Source organism: Acanthisitta chloris, unplaced genomic scaffold (assembly GCF_000695815.1).
Source record: "Acanthisitta chloris isolate BGI_N310 unplaced genomic scaffold, ASM69581v1 scaffold6058, whole genome shotgun sequence".
Lineage (NCBI taxonomy): Eukaryota > Metazoa > Chordata > Aves > Passeriformes > Acanthisittidae > Acanthisitta > Acanthisitta chloris.
In genome coordinates this window covers 1-22,826 of record NW_008687479.1, presented here as the reverse complement: position 1 = coordinate 22,826, position 22,826 = coordinate 1, and the positions used below count along the sequence as shown (strand labels likewise).

The 22,826-nt window shown below is 41.9% G+C and overlaps 1 protein-coding gene across 1 annotated transcript in view; it reads left to right on the top strand.

Moving 5' to 3' along the window:
- LOC103807846 (sodium channel protein type 5 subunit alpha-like) overlaps positions 1 to 19,569 on the top strand; it is a gene marked incomplete at its 3' end in the record, with an annotated part of 39,568 nt that extends 19,999 nt beyond the window's left edge. Inside the window, exons 3-7 of the mRNA XM_009080595.1 lie at positions 10,092 to 10,233; positions 11,587 to 11,784; positions 16,434 to 16,607; positions 19,038 to 19,439; positions 19,503 to 19,569. Of these exons, the coding sequence (XP_009078843.1) occupies positions 10,092 to 10,233; positions 11,587 to 11,784; positions 16,434 to 16,607; positions 19,038 to 19,439; positions 19,503 to 19,569 (983 nt within the window). The remainder of the gene's footprint in view (positions 1 to 10,091; positions 10,234 to 11,586; positions 11,785 to 16,433; positions 16,608 to 19,037; positions 19,440 to 19,502) is intronic.
- Between the last annotated feature and the right edge of the window lie 3,257 nt (positions 19,570 to 22,826).

Sequence of the window (22,826 nt, the reverse complement as noted above, 5' to 3'; positions counted from 1 at the left end):
CCAGACAGCCCATTAAACAGAGACAGCCCCTAAGGGAGCCAGCAGGGTCCAGGAGATAACGATCACTGTCCCACCTGCTTTAACAGCTTGTGGAGACACAACAGAATACATACCATTGGCTACCCACACTGCAACCCCAGGACACAGTTCTAACTTTCTAAGGTATTATCAGAAAGAAAAAGCTTTGTTTTCTTTTATGTTGTGGCATTTTACTAAGGGAATTAATACCAACACATAAAATTGCATCAGATGCTTGTTTTTGTAGTCTCTCTAAGTGCCAAAAGCAGTGCTTTTGTTGAAGGTTTTCCACACCAACATATTGTCAGTGTACTTGTTATGGCATGTACAGTGATGCCACACTTTGATCCCTCTGAGCTGTAGTAACATTTCTTTGCCCTTATGCATTCTCCACACAGTGATTTAAAGTTCCTTGCAAAGCCTTATCACATTCCTTAAGGGTATAGAAGAAACATGCTCCTTACTGAGGAGCAGTGCTGAGGTCAGATGCTTCCACCAATGCTACTTCAGCTCTCACCCAGTCCTTGGCTGGCAGAGAGCCTGAAAAAATGTGTATGTCCACCAGAACAACATGTCAAACCACATCCAGTAACACAACCCCAGCTGCACTGGAAACTCGGGAGCTGCACCAGGGAATATTGCTCCCAATTGATTCTGTTATTCTGCTGCTGGCAATTAGGACCATTACAACTCTGAGTTGCCTCAACTTTAATCTGTGTTACTATTGTTGTTGTTATTATTAGTTGTTTTCTTAATATAAGACAGCCCCAGATTCAGGCCATGTTGTGTTGGATACTGGATAAGTAGGATGGAAAGAGTCCACTTGGCAGGGAAGGTTGTCATTTCAGAGGTGCCATCCATGGATGGGTGAGGTGAAGATGGTACTCAGGTGTCTTAGTTGCACATATACAGTCCTGGGAAGCAACAGGAATGGGTGAGGTCAGGAGAAACCACTGGTTGCAAGTGATCTGGAGACTAGACAAGTTTTTCAGGTAGGTCATGGTCTGCCAGTGTGTGTATAACCTGCTGCATGAATAGGTCCATCACAGGGAATGGGACACTGGGAGCTTTGTCATGTGCCTAGTGGGACTGGTGTGTTCATATCCCTCACCAAATGCAGTCTGATGGAGAACAGCTGGCAGACAGCTGGGAGAGGCTGTAAAGGTTGCTTAAGTGAGGACAGGGACACAGTTTCCAAATGTGTCTTCTTCAAAAGTCACCAAAGCATATTTTGGAAAGAATTCTGTGTATTGTTCAAACTACTAGAACTAAAATCATAATTGCACCCCAGTTTATCAAGCAATATTAATGAATTTATTTCAAACCTTCAATGAATTTAATTAGATTCTTATGTAAATCACACAAACTTTTCCATCTACTTTGTGTTGGGTACAGCAACAGGATAATGAGAATGATTTGCTCATGGTGAGAAAGCCTCTTGCTTGAGTATGTAAACAAACAGAAAGCAAGTGTGACACCTCAAAGGTGCTGCAGGGGCCATGGGCATAGCTTGAGGCATTATATGGGTTTAGAGACAATAACAACAGTCCCCTTGCCTAGGGATCAGTGGTGTATTTGGAAGATTGTGTTTCTGGTCAAACAGCAGCAGTAGGGATTAAATCCAAATCCACTCAGCTCTTAAGGAGGGTTGATATCACCTCTTAGTCAAAGCTGTAATAAGCTCATCAGCCACATGAGAGAAGCAGTTACTAGAGGCTAGAGTCTTCATTAAGCAGTAATCTACTGTTATGTTTATGATGATAAATTATTGCCCTACATTTCTTTTTGATGGGTTAGATGGAAGATCCAGTGTCTGGCCACTGGATTGAGTCAAAATAAATGAGAAATTGCTTGCCTTGATGCAGCATGAAGTCTAAAAAAGCCATATTGCAGCAGAGGGAATTCTTCCTCTTGCTGCTTGCGTGCATGAATGGAGGAGTCTTATGTCGCAGGCTGAAACCACTGGTTTTCCATCTGCCTGAGCAAGTAGCCAGTGGGGGAGGCTTAAAATTTTCCCGGATACAAGTCAGCAGCATGCACAGGTCAGTGGGTGCTCTAAGCCTGTGAGCAAGCCTGCTCATGGGCACCTCCTTCCCTTTCCAGTTTCAATTCCTCGTTGATGTTGCTCTTTATTCTGAGCTGTTCTTCTCTTCATTGTCATTGTAATTTTTTTTTCTTTTTTCCTCCAGCATTTGGCTGCTTTTACTTGCACTTCTGTCCTTTCAGACCATTGGCACCCCTTCCCTTACTTTATAAAATGCCCTTCAGATTCCCTCTGACCACTTAGATGCTTGGAGTGAGAACTGCTGGGGTCTCCTAGTCAGACCTATGCAACGTGAAGCATACCACTCTGAGTCAGATTTTGGCTTTTAGATGATAATTAGTGGGAAATTGTAAGTCAGACTCTCTAACCATGATTAGTCTTTAAGACTGCATAATGAGAAAGCTCAGGAGAAGGAGAGTAACTTGTGACTTTCAGGCAAACCAAACACCCACTGACAGCCGTGGCTGTGGCTAGGGTGTTACTGCCTTTTGGCCCCTATCTCCTACATGCCCAGTTGCCCTTGCAACATTTATTTTTAAAAATATTGTCCTGTTTCAGAATGGGTAGTTTCATCTTGTCAGATAGGAGGAAATGTTAGTCTAAGGATTTTTGATCCCCACAGCCACTGCAAAGTGTGCACTTCTGTTTTGGCATCTGTTCTCCTCCCTCAAAGTCAAAGGAAGGGAGAAAACATGAGAAGTGCAGAGAAGAGACCAAAAGAAAATTTAAGCCTCTGTTTTGTGGCCTGAGGCCTTTAGCAGGAAGAGATGTGTTGGGGAAGACCCTTCTATGCGCATCAGCAAGCCATGGAGGCCACAGGCATTGTCTGTCCTTCAGAGGCTGCCAGGCTTTGAAACCCCCCATGGGGTTTCCACTTCCAGCTACCAGAGTGGTTTCCATACCCTGAAATTAGCCAAGTGTCAAAGACATCAGCTATAAACTTTCCACTTTGATTTCTGCATTCTTGGGCTTAAGCTGTGACCTAAGTAGAAACACAAAGGGGCCCTTACCCAAATACCGGTTGGTTTTTTAAATTTTTGCTGTGTCTGTGGTATGCACTCTATCTCCCATTCTTGCTTCTTTTGTGAACAATTCAATGTAACAAGCCACAGTGTCCCTTTGTAACCTTTGTCACCAAGGAATGTGCAGGCTTCACCTCACAGATCTTGTAGCTGACATGAGCAGCCCTTTAATGCTGGCTCCTGGCAATGGGCAACCCTTCCTGTATTTTCAGGGTTTGACTGTAACAATCCAATGCATGGTTGTTTTACAAATCTTCTTTTATTGCCCAATGCTATTGGCCACTACAGTCTGGATCAGCAGGTTGCTTGGCTTGCCTAGATTAAACTCTTGAGACAGAGCATTTTGTAATTATGCCCCTCAGCTACAACTCTCTGGCATTCCCAGCCTGTGTTATTTAAACCAAAGCTGTTTCTTACGTCCTTTAATTTCCTGTACCAATGCCAGCTTACAATGGTGATTACAGCCTGATGGATAGGTAGGTAGGCTGATGCTTTTAACTTTTCTGAATCAATGACACTAATTTTATTGTGATCAATTGGACAGCATCCTGTGATGCTCCTGTGGAGGATGGTATATTTATGGAGCTTGTTGTTGTTGCCCATCCCTGTGCTTCAGATGAGAGTACAATCCTCTGAAATGCTTCCCTGAGGTAAAAGAATCTAAAGAGTTTGCTAAAAAATCCGAAGTGTTAGGCTTAATATTATACATTGAAGGTGGTTTAATAAAATCTTGAGACTCCTTAAAAAAATCCTCAGAGGAAATGGTGTCAGTTGCAGAATAATATTCTCATGTGAGAGTCTTACACCTATATTTCTGTAGTGTTTTTCTGGGAAGCAGCATTTTGTTTCACTCTCAGTGTTTTTAACACGTTTCCATACCCTGTGGGTTATCGCTTCTGTTGGCTATGAGAGAGGGTGAGCAAGAATAAGGAGTTGACAAGCAGGATATTTTGTCTCAAGTGTCTAGTTGCCATAAGAAGGCTGTAAGCTAACGTTAACAGCATTTTTCTGCTGGGGTTCATGTTTTTTTGTGCTGCAGCACCTCATTTGAATGCTCTTGAAACTGAACATAATATTGGAGAGGCATGTTCTGGTTTCAACTGGAATAGAGTTAATTTTCTTCCTAGTAGCTGGTACAATGCTATGTTTTGGGTTTATGATGAGAGTGATGTTGATAACATGCTGATGTTTTCAGTTGTTGCTAAGTAGTGTTTCAAATAAGTGAAAGACTTTTCAGCTTCTTGTGCTCTGCCAGTGAGGAGGCTGAGGGCACACAAAAAGCTGGGAGGGCACACAGCCAGAACAGCTGACCCCAACTGGCCAAAGAGATATTTCAAAGTATATGAACTCATGCTCAGTTTATAAACAGAGGGAATGCTGTGTGGGGGATGCTGCTTGGAGACTGGCTAGGCATTGATCAGCAAGGGGTTGATTGGTTGCATTGTGCATCACTTGTATATTCTAATTCTTTAATCATTATCATTATTGATATTACCATCATTATTATTTTCTTCCTGTTCTGTCCTATTAAACTGTCTTTATCTCAACCCACAAGATTTCTCACTGTTACTCTTCCTGTTCTCTCCCCCATCCCACGGGGACAGAGGCAAGCAAGAAACTGTGTGGGTCTTAGTTGCCAGCTGAGGTTAAACCACGACGTGTACACTCACGGTGAAGTCAGACAGATCTTTATACACCAGCAACCTACTCATGAGTAGAAAAGGTTTTTAAGACACCTAAAGACAGAATGAAACATGAAAAAATAGTAAGTGGATTATAAACAGAAAATATTTGTCTGAGGTATTGTTGCTCACTTTCACAGTCAGAGGGGTAGCATGGCCATGTCCTAGGGCTTTCCAAGCAGTTGTGGTAAAGTGCTTCGAGCAGTTGCTTTAATGTTCTTCTGCATCAAAACCATTTCCCTAGAAACAACATTGGCAATGAACAAAAGAGTGACTTTGTAGCCTCTAATCTGTGCTGAGAGGTTCCCATGAAAATGCATCTGCAACGTGCCTAATGTCCTCTTTCTTTCAGACTCTTGTTCAAAGTGGTGAAGAGATTAAGAGGAAATTCTCTCTCTCATTGGTATTAATGACAATATTTCCATTTTGCCTAAGTTTGTAAGCAACTTGTTCTAGATGAAGCCGAATTTCCAAATTACTGCCCTGCCTGGGCTTAACTGCCAGATGTATTCAGATGTTTTAGCCATTAGTAATAATACTGAAATATGAGCAATGACACCAGCTGAATGGAGCCACTTGGGGTTGGTCTTTTGTGGAAGACTAAGGAAAGGGCTGTCCACCTTTGGACATAATCACTGATTTTCCATCCAAGCATAGTGTGTGAGTGCAGTCATTTTCTTGTGGCAAAAAGAATGAGCTTTACAAAAGTTTTCATGTCCTGCATAGACACGATGTCTTAGTGCAAGCAAGCGGAAAGGGATTCCTTCCTGGGATGCCAGAGAAACCATTTCTCAGCGCTCTTGAACAGTGTGAGCAGCACGTCATGGGCAATGAAGGCTGTTCACAGCAGCAGATCAGAGGCAGAAATCTCATGTGTCTATGGCAGAGAGTGACAGCAGATGTTGCCTTTGGGAGAGAGGAGATTTAGTGAAAAGTCTGTCTCAAAAAAGAACATCAGTATACAAGAGAGATTCAATGTGCATCTGTGTATTTTAGGGGGAAAAGGCTGAGATTTCTGTGTTTTATTATCTTTTAACTCAGTAGTGTCACTGTAATTTTTATTTAAATGTGGCTCTTAAAAGGAAACAATAGTCAAAATAAGAAAGATCTAGAAGGAGGCATTTCTAGAGTGGCAGGGAAAAAATTAGAAGTAACTCTCTTCTTCTTTTTTTGTGAGATATGGTTGTTATTATCTGAATTCTCAACCGATATAAGCTAACTTGGCTCTACCTAAAGTGACAGAATCACTTATTATACTCTCACTTGTGTGTTCCATTTAATTCACTAAACATCAGCTGTTCATTTTTTATTGCTTTTTCTGAAAACTTCTGTAAACAAGGATCTGCACATATTTGCAATGCTTCAGCACTCCTTTTATCAGTGTTCAAAGCAGACTTACTTTAAAATTTGTGTTTGACTACTAATATTAAATTAAGATTCTTAAAGTGTTGAATGGTGAACTGTTGAATGTCTAATGTTGGTGGCAGACACAAGAGATTTGTATCACTTCAAAACCTACATCAGTATATTCTCATGTCAACATGCAGTACAGTGTTGCTGTCCTATGCTGTAAAAATTTGATTTATATAAGTATAAAATTGATATTTTTTTAAGGAAAAGAACACTGATTTTCACACTGTGACATGCTCTGTTTTATCAGGGGTCAATTTTTTTTTTGTGTGTGTAATTTTAAAAATTACTTTGCATTATTTATATTACTGATTTGCATTTCAATTTGTGGCAATATTCTGCTTTGGTAAAAAATAGTGCTTGAAAAACTTCACACTTTTTTGCTGGGAGAAAAAAAGCTAAAACCTGTACACACTGGACACACTCTACATGCATGACTGGTGACATGTCTAAAATGGGTGGACATTGCCTTGATAATCCTATCTGAAGGCAGTTGACTAAACCTTGGTTCCTCCATCTAACAAGCAGAACATCAAGCTCACCATAAGCCAGGACAGAGGGTATTGATCTAGTCTCATGACACTGCCTGAAAGCTGATCTCTCTCAAGGTCTCTGGTCTCTGACAAGTGCTTTCACAATCCCTCATGTTCCAGCCATCCCTGGTTGTGTCAGGTAGAATTTGCACCAAATCATATCAGGTTCATCTATATCTGAAGAAGGAGAACAGGAAGAGCTGGTGTTACTGCAAGTTCTGCTGACGTCTGCTTCTCCAGATCATAGAATCACAGAATCATAGAATCATAGTATGTTAATGGGTTGGAATGGACCTTGGAATGGACCAAGGTGTAGAACCTTGCACTTTGCTTTGTTGAACTTCATAAGGCTGACATAAGTCCATTTAGTCCCAATCCCCCACCCCCTCCCCCCACACCATCATGGGAAGGGATATCTCCCCACTAGATGAGTTTGCTCAAGTCTTCATCCAGCCTGGTTTTGAACACTGCCAGGATTGGGGCATCTACAGTCTCCCTGATCAACCTGTTCTAGTGTCTTACCACCCTCACATTAAAAAAATTTCTTCTTAGTATCTACTCTAAATTTCCCCTCGTTCAATTTATACCCCTTACTCTGGTCCCATCACTACAGCTTCTGACAAAAAGTTGCTCTCCAGCTTCTGTTCAGCCCCTTCAAATACTGGACGTTTGCTATGAGGTCTCCATGCAGCCTTCTCCTCTCCACGCTGAACAGTCCCAACTATCTCAGCCTATATTTGTAGGAAAGGTACTCCAATCCTCTTATCAGCTTCATGGCCTCCTCTGGACTTGCTCCAACAGTTCCATGTCCTTCTTATGCTGGGGATGCTAGAACTGTATGCAATACTACAGGTGGAGTCTCATGAGAGCAGACTAGAGGGGGAGAATCACCTTCTTCAACCTGCTGGCCACAGTCCTTTTGATGCAGCCCAGGATTTGGTTGGCTTTCTGGGCTGTGAGTACACACTGCAGCTCATGTTGTTTTTCATCAACCGTCACTCCTAAGTCCTTCTCTGTGGGGCTGCTCTCAATCACTTCTCTGTCCAGTTTACAGGTGTGTCTGGGATTGCTGTGACCCTGGTGTAGAGCCTTGCACTTTACTTTGTTGAACTTCATAAGGTTGGCATCAGTCCACCTCTCAAGCCTGTCAAGGTCCCTCTGGATGGCATCCCTTCCCTCCAGTGTGTGACTGCACCACACAGCTTGGTGTCATCAGCAAACTTGCTGAGGGAGCACTGATCCCACTCTCCTTGTGCCGACAAAGATGTTGAATAGTATCAGCCCCAGCACTGACCCCCGAGGGGCACCACTCATCACTGATCTTCACGTAGACAATGAGCCACTGACCACAACTCTTTGCCTGTGACCAGCCAGCCAGTTCTTTATCCACCGAGTGGTCCAGCCATCAGATCCATGTCGCTCCAATTTAGAGACAAGGATGTTGTGTGGGACAGTGTCAAACACTTTGCATAAGTCCGGATCGATGATGTCGGTTGCTGTGCCCCTGTCCACCAGTGTTGTAGCCATCTCGTCGAAGGTTAATAATTTTTGATAGTTCGATGGCTCCCACCTAACAAATTCCCAAATACTGTAGGGCTACAGGACACCGGCAATGTCCTTCATCTCCTATTCTCTTCCTAGGATACATACAGAAGCTTTTGTATATTGCTCTACGTCTTCAGTTTCCGATGGGTCATGCCTTATGTTTGGGGAGCAGCTTGTGATATGCTAGAGGTGTGGTGTTTTTGGTTAATCATACTAGACTGTTCTGGGAGTGCAGATAGCGCATTGGCCTGGGATCTCTTCTTCCTTGCATTTCTCTTGATGATGCAATTCAGTACTTACACAGTCCCACGGAGAACATTCTTTATCTCTTCTGGCATATGGGGCTAGAAAATTGCTTGTAAAGAGCCTCAAAGGTTAATGAGAGACAGTGAAGTTCATGCTATCTGCATGCCATTTAATACGGTAATCTGCAAGACATACAAGGAAAGCTTTTTCCTGGCAGAAATAGAAAAAATGTCATGACCTCAGACTGTGGCGGTGAGCGGAACAAAGGGCTGGGTTTCTTAGATTAAAGATTTAATCCTTGTTGGGGGTGAGTGTAAGGTCAGGCACAGTAAGCAATCAGGAAGGTGCTCAGATGGCAGACACTGATGTTGTCCAGCCAGTGTCAGACTACGGAACCAGAAAAGCAGGTTCACCATCACAGTATTGCCTGCAACTGTAACAGGAGACATCAAGTTTAAGATTCTTAATTAGGAATAAGTGCCAAGAGAAATTATATTTAAGCAGTCCTGCTTAGACACTTAATTCCAGTCTATTCCAGATATGTGAAGTGCTAGGTGCTCATTTGTGATTGCAGCTCAAGCTATGGTTACTATATTCCAGTTTATCCTTTCAAAGGAAAAATAAGATTACAAAGATTTTTGGTACTGTGAAGTATCAATATTTCCTGTGTTTTTACCCAGAGAAGGAATGTATCGTTTAAGCAGTCCTGCTTAGACACTTAATTCCAGTCTATTCCAGATATGTGAAGTGCTAGGTGCTCATTTGTGATTGCAGCTCAAGCTATGGTTACTATATTCCAGTTTATCCTTTCAAAGGAAAAATAAGATTACAAAGATTTTTGGTACTGTGAAGTATCAATATTTCCTGTGTTTTTACCCAGAGAAGGAATGTATCGTTGTGCTGGTTTGGACTGGGGTAGAATTACTTCACAGTGCAGTGGCTGGTATGGGGCTGCATTTTGGATTTGTGCTGAACACAGTGTTGATAAAATAGAGGTGTTTTTGTTATTGCTGAGCAGAGTTTACACAAAGCTTTCCATACTGCCACACTGGCAAATACGTTGGGGGTGCATATGAGGTGTAAGGAGACACAGCTGGGACAGGTGACCCAAACTGACCAAAGGGATATTCCATACCATATGACATCATGCTCAGTATATAAAGTGGGAGGAAGAAGGTGGAAGAGGGGTTGTTTGGAGTGGTGGCATTTGTCTTCCCAAGTGACCGTTATGCATGATGGTGCTCTGCTGTCCTGGAGATGGCTGAACATCTCCTGCCCATGGGAAACTGCAAATTAATTTTTCGGTTTGTTTTTCTTTTGTGTATGGCTTTTTCCTTCCCTATTAATTTTTTTTTTAATGTTAACCCACAAGTTTTCTCTTTTCTACCCTTCTGATTCTCTCCCCATCCCACTGGTGGGGGAGTGTGTCAGAGTCTGTCTGGGGCTTTGCTGCTGACTGGGGTTAAACCACAACACCATTGATGATCTGTATTCTTAACAAAGAGCATTCAATATCTTTCCCTGGAAATCAGTTTCCCCATGTTGAAGCCATCTAAGATGTATCTCATAGTTTGTATTTCATGTTTTGCAGCACATGCCCTGAGGGATATATATGTCTGAAAGCTGGGGAAAATCCTGACCATGGTTACACAAGCTTTGATACTTTCGGCTGGGCTTTTCTCTCTTTGTTCCGTCTTATGACTCAAGATTATTGGGAACGTCTTTACCAACAGGTATGATATTATTTTATTACTGTTAACAATAAAATAAACACATCAGCTGGTTACAGTGACTTGTCTAACAGTTGAAGACAAGAAACAATTGCTGGTTGTTAAGTAAACTGTGCTTTGTGTGTGTTCTGGAGAAGACCATCAATTGCTACAATTAATTTACTTTCTTAAGAAGGATGACATCAAAAGGCATTAGTCTGGGTGTTAGGGGAAATTAAGGAAAAGTGGCAGTGAGAGAAAGACACTTTGAATGACTAATTCACCTGAGTCTAAATGAAGTGCACCACTTAAGAAAGATCACCATGTCGCCACTTGATGAATTTTTGGTGGATGGTATAACACAAACTAGTCTTTTGAGTTCAGCTCAAAAAAAGGCTAGAGAAGCACCTGTGCACTTGGTATATCTGGTTTTGCAAGGCATGGTATTGAAAACAATTTCGGCAAATGCCAGGAGTACCTGGTACATTTCATTTCTCCCTTCTGCAAGTTCTTTATCATGGACACCTGACAGCCAGACACACAAACAGAGTCCACTTACAGTCGTGTATGCAAGATGGTCTGTGAGTCATTTTAGCATGAATTTCCTGAAATGTATGCAAACTCTGAAGAACTGCATGTGATAGATTGGTACTGAATGACATAATCTATCCATGAAGCCACCAAAGATTTACTGCTGCATCTCAAAATTTCCAAAACTGGAACATGATCATAAGGAAATCAAGAGATACTGCTGACAGAACTACTCTGAAGGTACCAGTTAGCCATCATCAAAAGGTTTGGGGATTTCAGCTTCACATACAGCCAGTTATACAACTTCAGGAAAATGTAAAACAATGAAAATGAGGATTCTTTCAACAACTGTATTCACTTACTTGACACAGAGCTGTATGTACAACTCTGGAAGACAGAAACTGTCATGGCAAATAAGGATGAACATCACTCGCTTTTATTATTTGACCTTATAATATCACACAGTGTTTTCTATCAGTAGCATCAAGTCCCTGAGCATGGGACATATCTGTTACATATAAGCTCAGCCTGTTTCCCTGAACTACAGTTATCTAGTTAATCTGGGGAAGAACCAGGCAACACAGTCAACAGAGCCCAAGGTTTGGTTCTTATCCTGAGGCAGATGTCACCCTCAAAGTATCTTTTTCTCCCCACTAACTACAATGGACCTAGGCTGTATAAGTCTGAAGGGATACAACATGAATCCTGCTTGGATGGTTACTGGGCAAAAATAGATTGAGCTGTGTGTGGGAATTTTTCACTGCAACTGATTGTAAGGTTGTCTTTTTTTTTTTTTTTACAAAGCATTGTAAACCAGTGTTCATGGTTTTATTATTGTGCTTACAGACTCTCAGATCTGCTGGGAAGATCTACATGCTTTTTTTTATGCTGGTCATCTTTCTGGGCTCATTTTATCTGGTGAACCTGATTCTGGCTGTTGTGGCCATGGCATATGAAGAGCAGAACCAAGCCACTATTGCTGAAACAGAGGAGAAAGAAAGAAAGTTTCGGGAAGCGATGGAGATGTTAAAGAAAGAGCAGGAGGTCAGTGAACTATGTGACATGATTAGCCTTGGGTAATTAGAACAGATGGTACCTTGAGATTCATGTTCTCTTTGTTTTACATTTATGTGATAACCAAAGGGTTTGCTTGAAAGCAAGTTTATTGTACTTGTGATAAATGACTGAGTCCCCAAACAGGATTGCAGTCAAAATTTTCAATTTATTATGCGAATTTAAGCAAGCAAACAGTGCTGGGTGCACGGGGAGTCTCTGCTCTACCAACACACACCGAACAGGGCCTGGTTCAGTTTATAAACTTGTTGTTAATACATATTCATGACTGTCCTGAGAAGAGGGAGGTCTTTGTTGGGACATGCTCCCTTTGCCTGCTTGAGTCTTCCTGAACTTGCACAGGCTCATGAGTAAACACCTAAAGCATCAGCCTAAATTTAACCCCTTCTCCTCTGGCAGACTCAGCCAGAAATCAATTCCTGTCCAGATCGAACCCCAAAAAGTTCCTCCAGGAACAACACAGCTTGACAAAACATGGTCAATGCTAAGCAAACAAAATGTCCAAACAATCTCTATTATTTAGCCTAAATCATCAGTTCACATGCCCTGCCGAGCACCCCTCCCCTGGTGCCACCGGACGCGGCTCTGCCCTCGCCGATCCCTCGGCCCTCTCGGCTTTTAATGCTTGACTATGTGTCATAGCAGCTTCCAATTCCAAATAAGCAGTATCACAAATAAAATAAGGCTTATGTTAACAAAATTATATATATATACATATATATATATTCTGACATTGCTCCGTAGTGATGCGAATCAGGGGACCACATTTCACAGTACAGGACAGAGTTATTACAGTTCTTTCTGAAAGAAAAATGATGGTTCTCCCTGTTAGGATTGAGCCATTTAGGGTTTACATATCCAGAGCTGTACTGGTTTAACCATGCCACACATGGCAGCAGAAAAATTTATATTGATTGGCATGATAAAACTACATCTGCATGTGAGCACAAACTAGTGGTTTGGGTAGCTCAGCCATAGCCCCACCTTCTTCCACCACCTCTTTAGCACATGTTAATCTCCTCACTGTCTCCTTCAACCTGCCATGAATATTCAGTTGTTTGATAATGGAGATAAAGATGCAGGATAACCTGTTTGAAGTACATACAATTTCATTCCTGAAAAATTAAGCACTCAGATCTTGAGGTTAAACTTTTCAAATTATGCGAAGGGTGTGGATTTAATTTTATGTTGTAAGTTTAAACAAACCAGGGAGGTCAAATGGTGGATGTAGCCTTGTAGCCTTAATAATACCACTTAATTTGCATGTGGTTTGTGGGGGGTAGAAAGCCTTTATTCAGCAGCAGAAGAGAATATTTTAGGTGATGTGAACAAGAAGACAATAAGAAAATTATTCTGAAATAGCACATTGCACTGTATTTCAGAAAAATAAATCCTTGATACACAATATAAACTAATATACATAATTTTCTTTTGGGTACATATGGCTTCAGGGCCTAATCCAAAACCCATTTTAATCCTTGGAAAGAAAATAGAAAATGCAATTCACCCTTGACAAAGTGCTACTAGAGGCTTATGCATCATTTAAGTCCTTTTAAAGATCCTCTTTGATGGTTTAAAAGGTAAATGCAATTTAGTGCATGTACAGGCACTTTGAACAGAGTAACTCTCTGCCATAACCTAAGGAAGCAAGCTGAGCTCCAGCTCGTACCTATTTTATACAAATTTTCATGTGTTTTGACTCCAGCTGAGCTGTTCCTAATAACAGCCAACTTTGGTAGCCCCAGCTGTAATTAAAGATATTTAAGAATTTCCTTTTAAAGGATTTGATTTTAGTTAAGCCTGTACGTACACACAGACAAAAAAAGGAGCATTAAGCTCTGAAAGTCAGAATGTGGCATAAAGAAGGTTACTTGTGAAAAACCTAAATTGTTCTCATTTGCCTATATGCTTTACAGTATAGTCTTTTCTTCATCCAACCATTTCTCATTTTCCCTGTGCCCTGTTCGGTACAAAGGGTGGACAGCGCATGACTCAAGAGCAGCTCTTTGCTTTCTCATCATTTGCTCTTGTAGCCTTAGGCCAGCTTGAGCTGACTTCCCGACTCGGGCAGTTAAAGGCTCCTTCAAAGAGACAGTGACTAACAACCTCAGGGGTTTTTCAGTGCCTCTTGTCAATGCTCAAACTCCATGTGCTTCAAAAATACTCATTTGTATTTGTAATACTCCTGGAGTATAATCCTAATTTTGTGGAAAAGAAATTTAGAAGTAGAGTGATTTGAGTCCATAATGGTCACTAGAGAAGTCCAGTAATTCTGCATATCAGCTCCTGATATCTCAAAATAGATGTTTGGAAGATGAGGCTCAGTAAAGTGAATTGAGTGGCTGCACCACGTAGCTTTCAGATGTCCTTCTCAAATGTCTCGTCCCAGTCAGAGCTACCCAGTTTTAATCTTGTTCTCCAAACCTTGATCAGGACTTTTGTTTTCACTTTCTCACTGTACCACTAAGTTATTGGCTCAAGAACTATCTCTTGCATAATCCCCATATCAGGATTTGTATGAACTAAGCTTTCCTTCTGTCCTTCAGCCGTCATATGTCCTTGCCAGACGTGTCTGGTACTGCACAACATTCCTGCCCCTGGGAGTTGTTGCAGTGGGTTATGGCTTGTAGTGCCTGAGGGACAGAACATGATCCAGCCACAGGAACCCAAACAGAAAGGGTGGATGGGCAGAGCATGGGGACATCCTCAAGGCCAGGCTGAATGGAGCACTGAGTAAACAGGTCTAGTGGAAGGTATTCCTGCCCGTGGCAGGAGAGTTGGAACTAGATGATCTTTATGGTCCCTTCCAACCCAAACTGTACTATGATTCTATGATCCTCTGTGCGCTGAGGAACAATTCTGCCCAAATCCTTTTTTCAATAACTGAGAGAGGTAAGCAGCACAGAAGCAATTCAACCAAAGAAATAGGTAAGAAAATGCTAAGAAACTGAAAATTAGCTTATTCTACAGAATACGTAGTAGCACAACCTACAATAATTCCTAGATCAACAAAATATGGCAGCAATCATAAAGGAAAAACAAAGCCCTTCAGACCAGCTTTTACACTATACAGTACAAAGAGAGCAGAAATATAATTGATAGACCTGCTTGGGGACTATCAGTCAATTTACACAATTGGTCTAACACATTCCTAGACCTGAGCTTAACACCAAAAGACTTGCTGAATCTTTATGAAGAGAAAGCACTTCAGCATAGCAATTAAATCAATTGGCTCAAAATAAATAAATAACAGCCTAGACCAGTGTCTGAGCTCTCCTCCTCTCTGCTCTAAGCAGCTTGCTCATGAACGATATTTCCCACAGGAATTAAGTTTTGTTGTGCTCTCAGCTTGATAGAGCTACCGCTACTCCTTGAAATACATGATTGATTCTTTACACGGCTGTTAAGTGCCTTCACTTTCCTTGGACTGATGCCTGTGGGAGGAAGGGAGTATTTTGCAGTGGAGAGATGATTGCCTGTTTGATTCTAGTGGCTTACAGAAAATAGCACTGAGGATTCATCCATTTCTCCTGTTCTGGGGAACCTGGAGAAGCTTTTTCTAATAATTCACTCTCTTTAGGCATTTCAGCTGGGGGCTTTGCAAATGAGCTTGTCTCCAGGCCACTGATGTGGCTGTCAGTGAGACTTCAGCACCTTTAAACCTGTTCTTGTGCTTTGTGCTTAGAACTCTCCTGCTTCTCCCACCTGCACCAGGGAAGGGGACTCAGTACGTTGGCATGGGCTGTGGCTTCCTCCCTGCTCCTGTTGATTCTTCCTCCTGGCTGCTCATTTGCTCTCAAGGCTGTGGCTTTGTGTGCTCAGGTTTTCACATTCAGCTTCTGTTGGGCTTCTAGCAGTTGCTCTGTTATCAGTCTACTCCGGCAGCGATCCCACCAGATAGCCAGCACAGCATGAGAGCACACAGCAAAGCAAAGTCCACCTTATCTACAGTTAAGGCCATGGTTTCCTCTTTGCATCTCTGATCGTAGCTGACTGCACTGCTGCTTGGGATAAGTGTTTACAAAAATGTGCCAGCTGAATTGCTGGCTGTTCCTAGCATCCCTCTGTGATAGGGGAGGAAAAATCCTGGCTTGGCTGCCCTTCCTGTCTAGCCCTCCCACTTCAAGTGTCTGAAGTCCAGGGAGACTTTAATCTGAGGCTCCCCAGCTTGAACTGTTTTTTGCCTGGCACCAGAAGTGTTACTCCAGAGATGTGTGCATGGTGTGCACCTGCATCTGTGTGCACACAGGCTGTTCCTTCATGATAGGTCAAAGAATCTTGTGTGTGAGCTCTACATAAACAACATTATTTTGTGCAGCCGTTCCTAGTGTTCCATCACAGGATCCAGGTGGCAGACCTGCATGGGTGAATTTGTACCAGAACCTGTCTCACTTGTTATTTATTTTCCTAAGGCTAAATGTAGAGGCTAGAAACAGGTAAAGATTGATTCCAGCCATGTGAGATAGCTTTATGGTTAAAGAGCACCTTAATTTTTTAATACATCACCTATGCAACCTTAAAATTAAAAATGAAAAATAATTACTGAGCAACATAAGTAGTAGTTCTCACTGGAATCCTTACACAATAAATTTTATACCTTCTATCATCTTCTGATTTAGGCACTAGCTGCTAAAGGAATCGATTCAATGTCACTTAGTTCGTTGGAAATGTCACCCAGAAACGCGAAAGAAAGAAGAAACAAGCGAAAGAAGAAGAAATCCTTGGGGGCAGACGAGTATGGGGAAGATCAAAGGAATCCCAAGTGTGACTATGATGATGGTCAGAGGAGGATGGTAAGCTGTGGTCTGAAACATAACAAGTTCCACACTGCACATTGCAGGACAAGCCAGGCCCTGAATGGGCAATTAAAGCCGAAATTTTCAGAAGTATCAGGTATTTAATATCATGACTGATATTAACACAGAATGATCAAATTCTGTGTTAGAATAGTGAAAGGAAACGTATTGCTACCTTATTTTCAAAATGAATGAAAAATGCTCATTAAACATTTTTACAAACCTGTTTTTTTAATTTTTTGCGTTTCTTTTTTCTTTTTCTTTTTTTTTTACTTCAAGATTACCCAGAGTCTGGTTTATTTCCCCACTTTAATTTCATTCATCTTATTATATCTATCCTATCCCTACTAGAGATAAGAAATTCTTAGAAGAAACCTGCAAAGCTTAAAAAGAAGAGAGAGGAGGAGAAAAGGAGGAAGCTTGTCTCTGAGGGCTTTTTAAATGCTATACAAAGACGTTATTAACATTTTTATATTCCTTTGCTAGTTGCCTTCAAGTCAAAACTTTGTGGCACTTGTTTCTACTTTCTGTTGCATGGAAGAAAAATAGAGTGAGAGTGTTGTTAAACAGGGTTTTATGTAAATGGTCCTGACATGCATGACTATGAATCTGCACATGCTGTATGTATCAAATGATCATAAATAGCTTCAGATAATTTGTCTTTGCTTAACTGAGGGCAAAGTTTAAATCAGCTTGTTTTGTTTTGTTTTGAATAGCCATGTAATGGGCTAAGTCTTTTTATATTTTGTTGTCAGTGAATTTAGGGATATTTGGCAGCCATAGAAAGCTCACAGAAAACATGTAAGTGATGTAAGTAAATGTGACCAATTAATGACTCCTCAGGTCACAGAATTTACCCAGAGCTGGATTTCTGTAAATGACATGCATTTTTTAATTACATGTTTTTTGTTGTTGCCTCATTGGTCGAGTGGGTTGCATAACAAATGACACCTTTCTTAAAGCTAAAATTCTCTTTAGCTTCATTCTGGATGGGTTTCAAGATGCCACATACCATAATGACTGTGGATTGGAGCTGTGCACTGCCAGTTTATTTCTTAGATTAATGTTTCTTGTTTTCACTTTTTGCCCCTGGATGTCATATGCATGAGAAGCATGGGAGACACATTTCAAAGCTTATAGTAAATCTTCTTTGCAAGGCTGTGTCTGGCATGGATGGAGGGAATAAGGCTGAGTCATCATTCAGATGCTATCTGAGCAGCTGGAAGTGTGTTGCCATCAGAGATCAGTCTCAATGACTGTGCCATGGAAACCCAGGCATGGATTTTTGTCCAGTTAAAATTTGGTAGCAAACAAATGGGTTTTTTTTCAGTTAGAAGGGACCTGGTTTCTGTACTCCTCCTCCTTGTACCAGTGTCACTAAATGGCATCATTATGTAACTATGTGGTGTAAGCTACAGCACGAAATGAAATCAGGCTTCATTTGGTTTGTCTGGTCTGTGGGTGCTGTGGTGATCTGGCCTCTCTCTTCATGTATACTTGGCTCATGGGAAAGTTCTGAAGAAGCTGAAAATTCTGTACAGGTCATAAAATCAAAAGCATGTTCTACCTAGATGCTCTTACTCCAATAATTTCCTCTTCAGATACGAGGGAAGGAGATAGACTAGAATTCCTTACACTTTTCTGAACATCCTGTTTACTCTGCCAGATTTTAGGTGTGTTTAGTCCTTGACCACATCTTGCTGATGCTCTGGCAGAGCTGCAGTCTCACTAACTGACGTCAGAGTGGATCGTCAATGCTGATATTTGAGTGAAGGAGACTGCTGTGTACTGAGGTTACCTACCCCTTAAGCAGCCATGTGCATTGAGATAATTATTTTACAAACCAATAAACCATATCCCTCTTCTTGCTCTTGGTTTGTTGTTTTTGTTGTTGTTGTTTTTTTCTTTTATCACCTTCTTCCGTCGTATTCTGCTTCTTCTTCTTCCCTCTTCTTCTCATTTTCCCTGCAGTTCATTTCCTGCCCTATTTCTTTATCTCTTCTTCTCCCACTGCACTGTTCCTTCCCTAGCTGTTATGAAGATATGTGATAATGCAGTAAATTGGAGCTGGATCCCTTTCCCTGCTCCTCTCTTCCTCTCCTTTTGCTGCCTTCCCGGCTCCTTTGGCACTTATCCTATGCAGGGGAGTAGAAGTAAAGGAAGTATCATGCTCTGAGCTGAATCCCACCTTGACCCTTCCTATTTCAGTACGTCTTTAATTGTCAAATGTTAGACAAATACCCGATGGCTAGGAATGACTGTTCAACCTCTTAACTTTGTGGAGGCTGAATAATTGTAAGTAAGTCTTTCTCTGAAGCACTTGATTTAAAATGGAACTTACTACTCTCCCCAGAACTTCCTCGCTCCTGAAAACATGTTGCAAAATGTTGTTTCTCTTTCCCCTTTTTCCTTTCTGGGGGTTTCTAGACTCTCCTTGGCATTAGTTATGGTCCCAGTGCAAACTTGGTGAAGCGCAGAACCAGCCACGGAAGTGTATTCAGTTTCCGACTCCGTGGCAGAGACACTTGCTCCGAAACAGATTTTGCCGATGATGAGATCAGCATCGCTGGGGAAAATGAAAGCCACCGGGGCTCTCTCTTAATTCCAAGATCTGGGAGGCGTCCAAGCGTGCAAAGTCAAGTGAGCCATAGTTCTCACCCTGCTACTCCCAACTACACCCAGATGGGCAAAAGGAACAGCTCAGTGGATTGCAATGGTGTGGTTTCCCTGATAGGAGGAGGCACCGGGGCACTCAACCCAGACCCTACTTCTCCTGCAGGGTTACTGCTCCCCCCAGTTATTATGGAAAAGCCTGGGACAGGCGACCTGGTGAGTACTTTATAACTTTTGTACATGATTCACACTCTTGTTTCCTTCTAAATGTTGTTGCAGTTTGATGCAGTTTATTTCCATGATATGGAGTCTGCAGTGAGAAACCCAGACCCACCGTTCCAGGCAGGTGGGAAGACAACAGGCTTATCACACAGCAATGTGTGTCTAGTGCCACATCAGAGAGGTTCATGCCTTCTGGTGAGACTTACTCTTCAGAGCTGGTTGGAGGCAAATACCTAAATCTTGGGTCTGACATGAATTATCTTTTCTTGATGGGACATTTTTAAAGTTGTTTTCTTTTGACTTTGGAATATCTGACATGTCTGGTGGATAGAAAATGATGGTTTTAAAATGATTCAGTGTGAGTCTTACCATCTTGAGACTGCATTTTCTCTCACTGTTTTGCCCCGTTTGCATCTAACCTCTGGTCTTGTGTAGAGCTACTTGTGGAGGGCTGTTCCTACAGTCTAAAGATAGTTCCCAGAAGGGATTAGCATCCAGTTCAAATAATACTCAGAAAATATAAGCAGATGACTGACAGACTTCAGGTCTTTTGCAGATTTCCAGGATCTTTGCTGCAAAGCACTACTGCTGCAAGGTATTTAATTAGACTGTAAATAGAACTGTAAAGACATACCATTAGGAGACTCAAGCACAGATTCTCTTGGAAAACCATGAGATGGTGTTTTTGGAAATAGCTACTACACAGGCAGAGCAGTTTGGACAGGTTGGTAGTTCGAGAAAGTGAGAATTTATCTCTTTTTATGTTGATAACCTGCATTGAAGCTCATCACTCTCAACAGTCTTTAAATCAACGGAGGTCATTACTACAGTCATTGTGGGCAGGATTTATTCTATGTTAGAGATCAAAAATGGATCAGAATAGTCTGTCTCCTTGAAAGTACCTCTTTCTATTCACTTTAACCACATGTCTTAAGTCAGGTGAGATAAAGCCCACTCAGAGTAACGGGGCCAAAACCAGGTTACAATGGTGGGAGGAAAAAGCAAATGTGATTCTAACATATTTTAGGCAAAGTATCTCTTAAAGACAAAGGTGAAAGAGATGGATCACAGCCGTGGTGTCAGATTATCAGTAAATTGAGAAGTAGCTTTTTTCTTTAGAGCCAAGCAGCTTCTTCCCTTTCAAGCTTTGGACTGAATTTTTTCCTCACCTATCTGGGCATTCCCTGTAGTTCTGCAAATAGTCTCACACTGTACATGAGAGAAGGGCTGTGCTGTGCGTGGGAAACTGGTTGGCGTGAGAATTATCTATTTTGTTGACAGTTTTGAGGCTGTTGCTGCTCTTTTGGATGTTCACACTTCTGTTCCTGTAGGACTTTGGTAATCCCACTTTTATTCTCTGAGGACAAGGACAACCAGTCCTGAGACAAGCCTCTAGACTGCTGAGCAACAAAAACGTTGTTTTCAGACAGGGAGGTTTTATTGGATTTAGCTTGGTGGGAAAAAAAAAATAGCAGCTGTGTATTAAAGGAACTGGGGAAGAAAGCTTGTGCATTTGTTAAAAAAAACATAACCTGAACCAAAGTCAAAAGACCTCAGTAAATCAGTAGTGGATGTCTCCCTTTTCTCTGTAAGAAAAGCAGCTCTGCAGGCTGCCGAGGCTGTCCCAGCTGTCAGAAAAAGCTTAGTGAAGCATGAAAGCACTCAATCTTTCACAGGAAATATTGGTATTTTACAGGATTGGGTCCTGAGGTGACAGGGAGGCTTTGAGCTCTGCTGGCATTTATTTTCATTTGTCGGCTTCCTGCCTTTAAAAAAAAAAAAAAAAAGGATGTTGAAAATGGAATGGCCTGGGTGGGCAAGCTCACTTGGCAGTTCCCTGGTCATCTAGGAAATAACACCCAAGCACTATAGTAACAGATGCTCATTCAGTGATGCAATGTGAAGGATGTTGTGTCTTCTGCAAAACAGGTTTGGTATCTAATCTATCCAGAAAATGTGAGCTGGAGTTAAAAGCTAATTGGCAAGAAGCCCATTGCTGTACAGATGTATTTGCTACAGGAACCATAAGCACTGGGCACAAATGTGCAGCCTCAGCTGTGGAGTGTAGGCAAAAGGAAACAGAAAATCTAACATCTCAGTGTGCTTGGAGATAAATCAACATGTTTCTGGCCTTTGTGTTTGATTATTTTCACCTTTCTCATGTCAAAAACTGAAGTTGAATTTGTTCTTTGTTAGCAGCTCTGGCTTCTTTTTACAGCCTCTAGATGTGCTTGGGGGAGGCAAAAGAAAGATGCTGCAGGGTGAAGTTGCAGTTACCTCATTAACCCCACTGACTCTGCTGCTGTTATTTATTTTGAACGAGCTTGAGCCTATGGTGAAAAAGAATGCATTTGTGCTATCTGTTGTATCTTTCAAGAACAAGAAATGGAGGTCCAGTCCATGAAAAGGCATCACTGTAATATGGGTTAAGCCCTGCCTTGCAACTTCCTGAGGTGTAAGTGTGGCTTCACTCATGCAAATGCAACATCTGGGTTGATGGAGCTGGAAAAACACATTGTATAGCATTAGGTTTTGAAGATGTATTTGTTTAGGTCCCTTTGTGATGGCTCAGTAATATCAGATGAGCCTAACACAGACATGTCCGATTGCTACTTGGGGAGATCACTGAATTCTATTCCCTAAAGACAGCTAGTGAAAGAGGAGAGATTTCAAATCATCTCAATGGATGGTGCTCAGGTCCATCAGTCTTGTCAGCTGGGGCAGTCTGACCAGCCAGCACACTGGCTGGCCATGGACAGCATGGTCCATGCAGAGTGGCATCTGTCCATGAAGTCTTCAGCACTGATGCAGTCCTGGAAGTCACCCAGGGCCTTTAGTGCACAGCCTGAGCAAGAGAAGGGATGCCCTACTCTTCGCAGGGAATCTGTGCATCTCTGCACATTTTGCTACATCCACCAATGTTCCCTTACCATATAAGAGCACCTGCAAGGTGTGGTGGTAGCACTGTTGGGGAGCTGCCATTGGCAGCAGAGAGGATTACAGTGTAGTACACAAGCTAGAGAGCCAGCTGGGGTTGTATGAAGAGTAAAGTAGTGCAATATGAAAGTGTGATCTGAAAATGCCCTCCACAAAGGCATCTCTGGGTCAGGTAGTTATCAGCTGGTTGTGAAGAGCAACAGGTGTTCAAGTCTGAGGGTACAGGGAGCTGGTCCCAAGAAACCTATGCTAAGTCTAGTCACTCTCCTGGAAATCTCTGATGTGTCCTGCAGAGGACTCAGTTAGGGCTGTCCTGTTCTCCTGCCAGCTTTTTTCAAGTGGTACCACTGCTGTTTTTATCATCTTACCCCACTGTAAATAAGACACAAGCAGGACCTGATGACTGTGCTTAAGTCCTAATTCTTTTTGGCTTGATCTGAGACT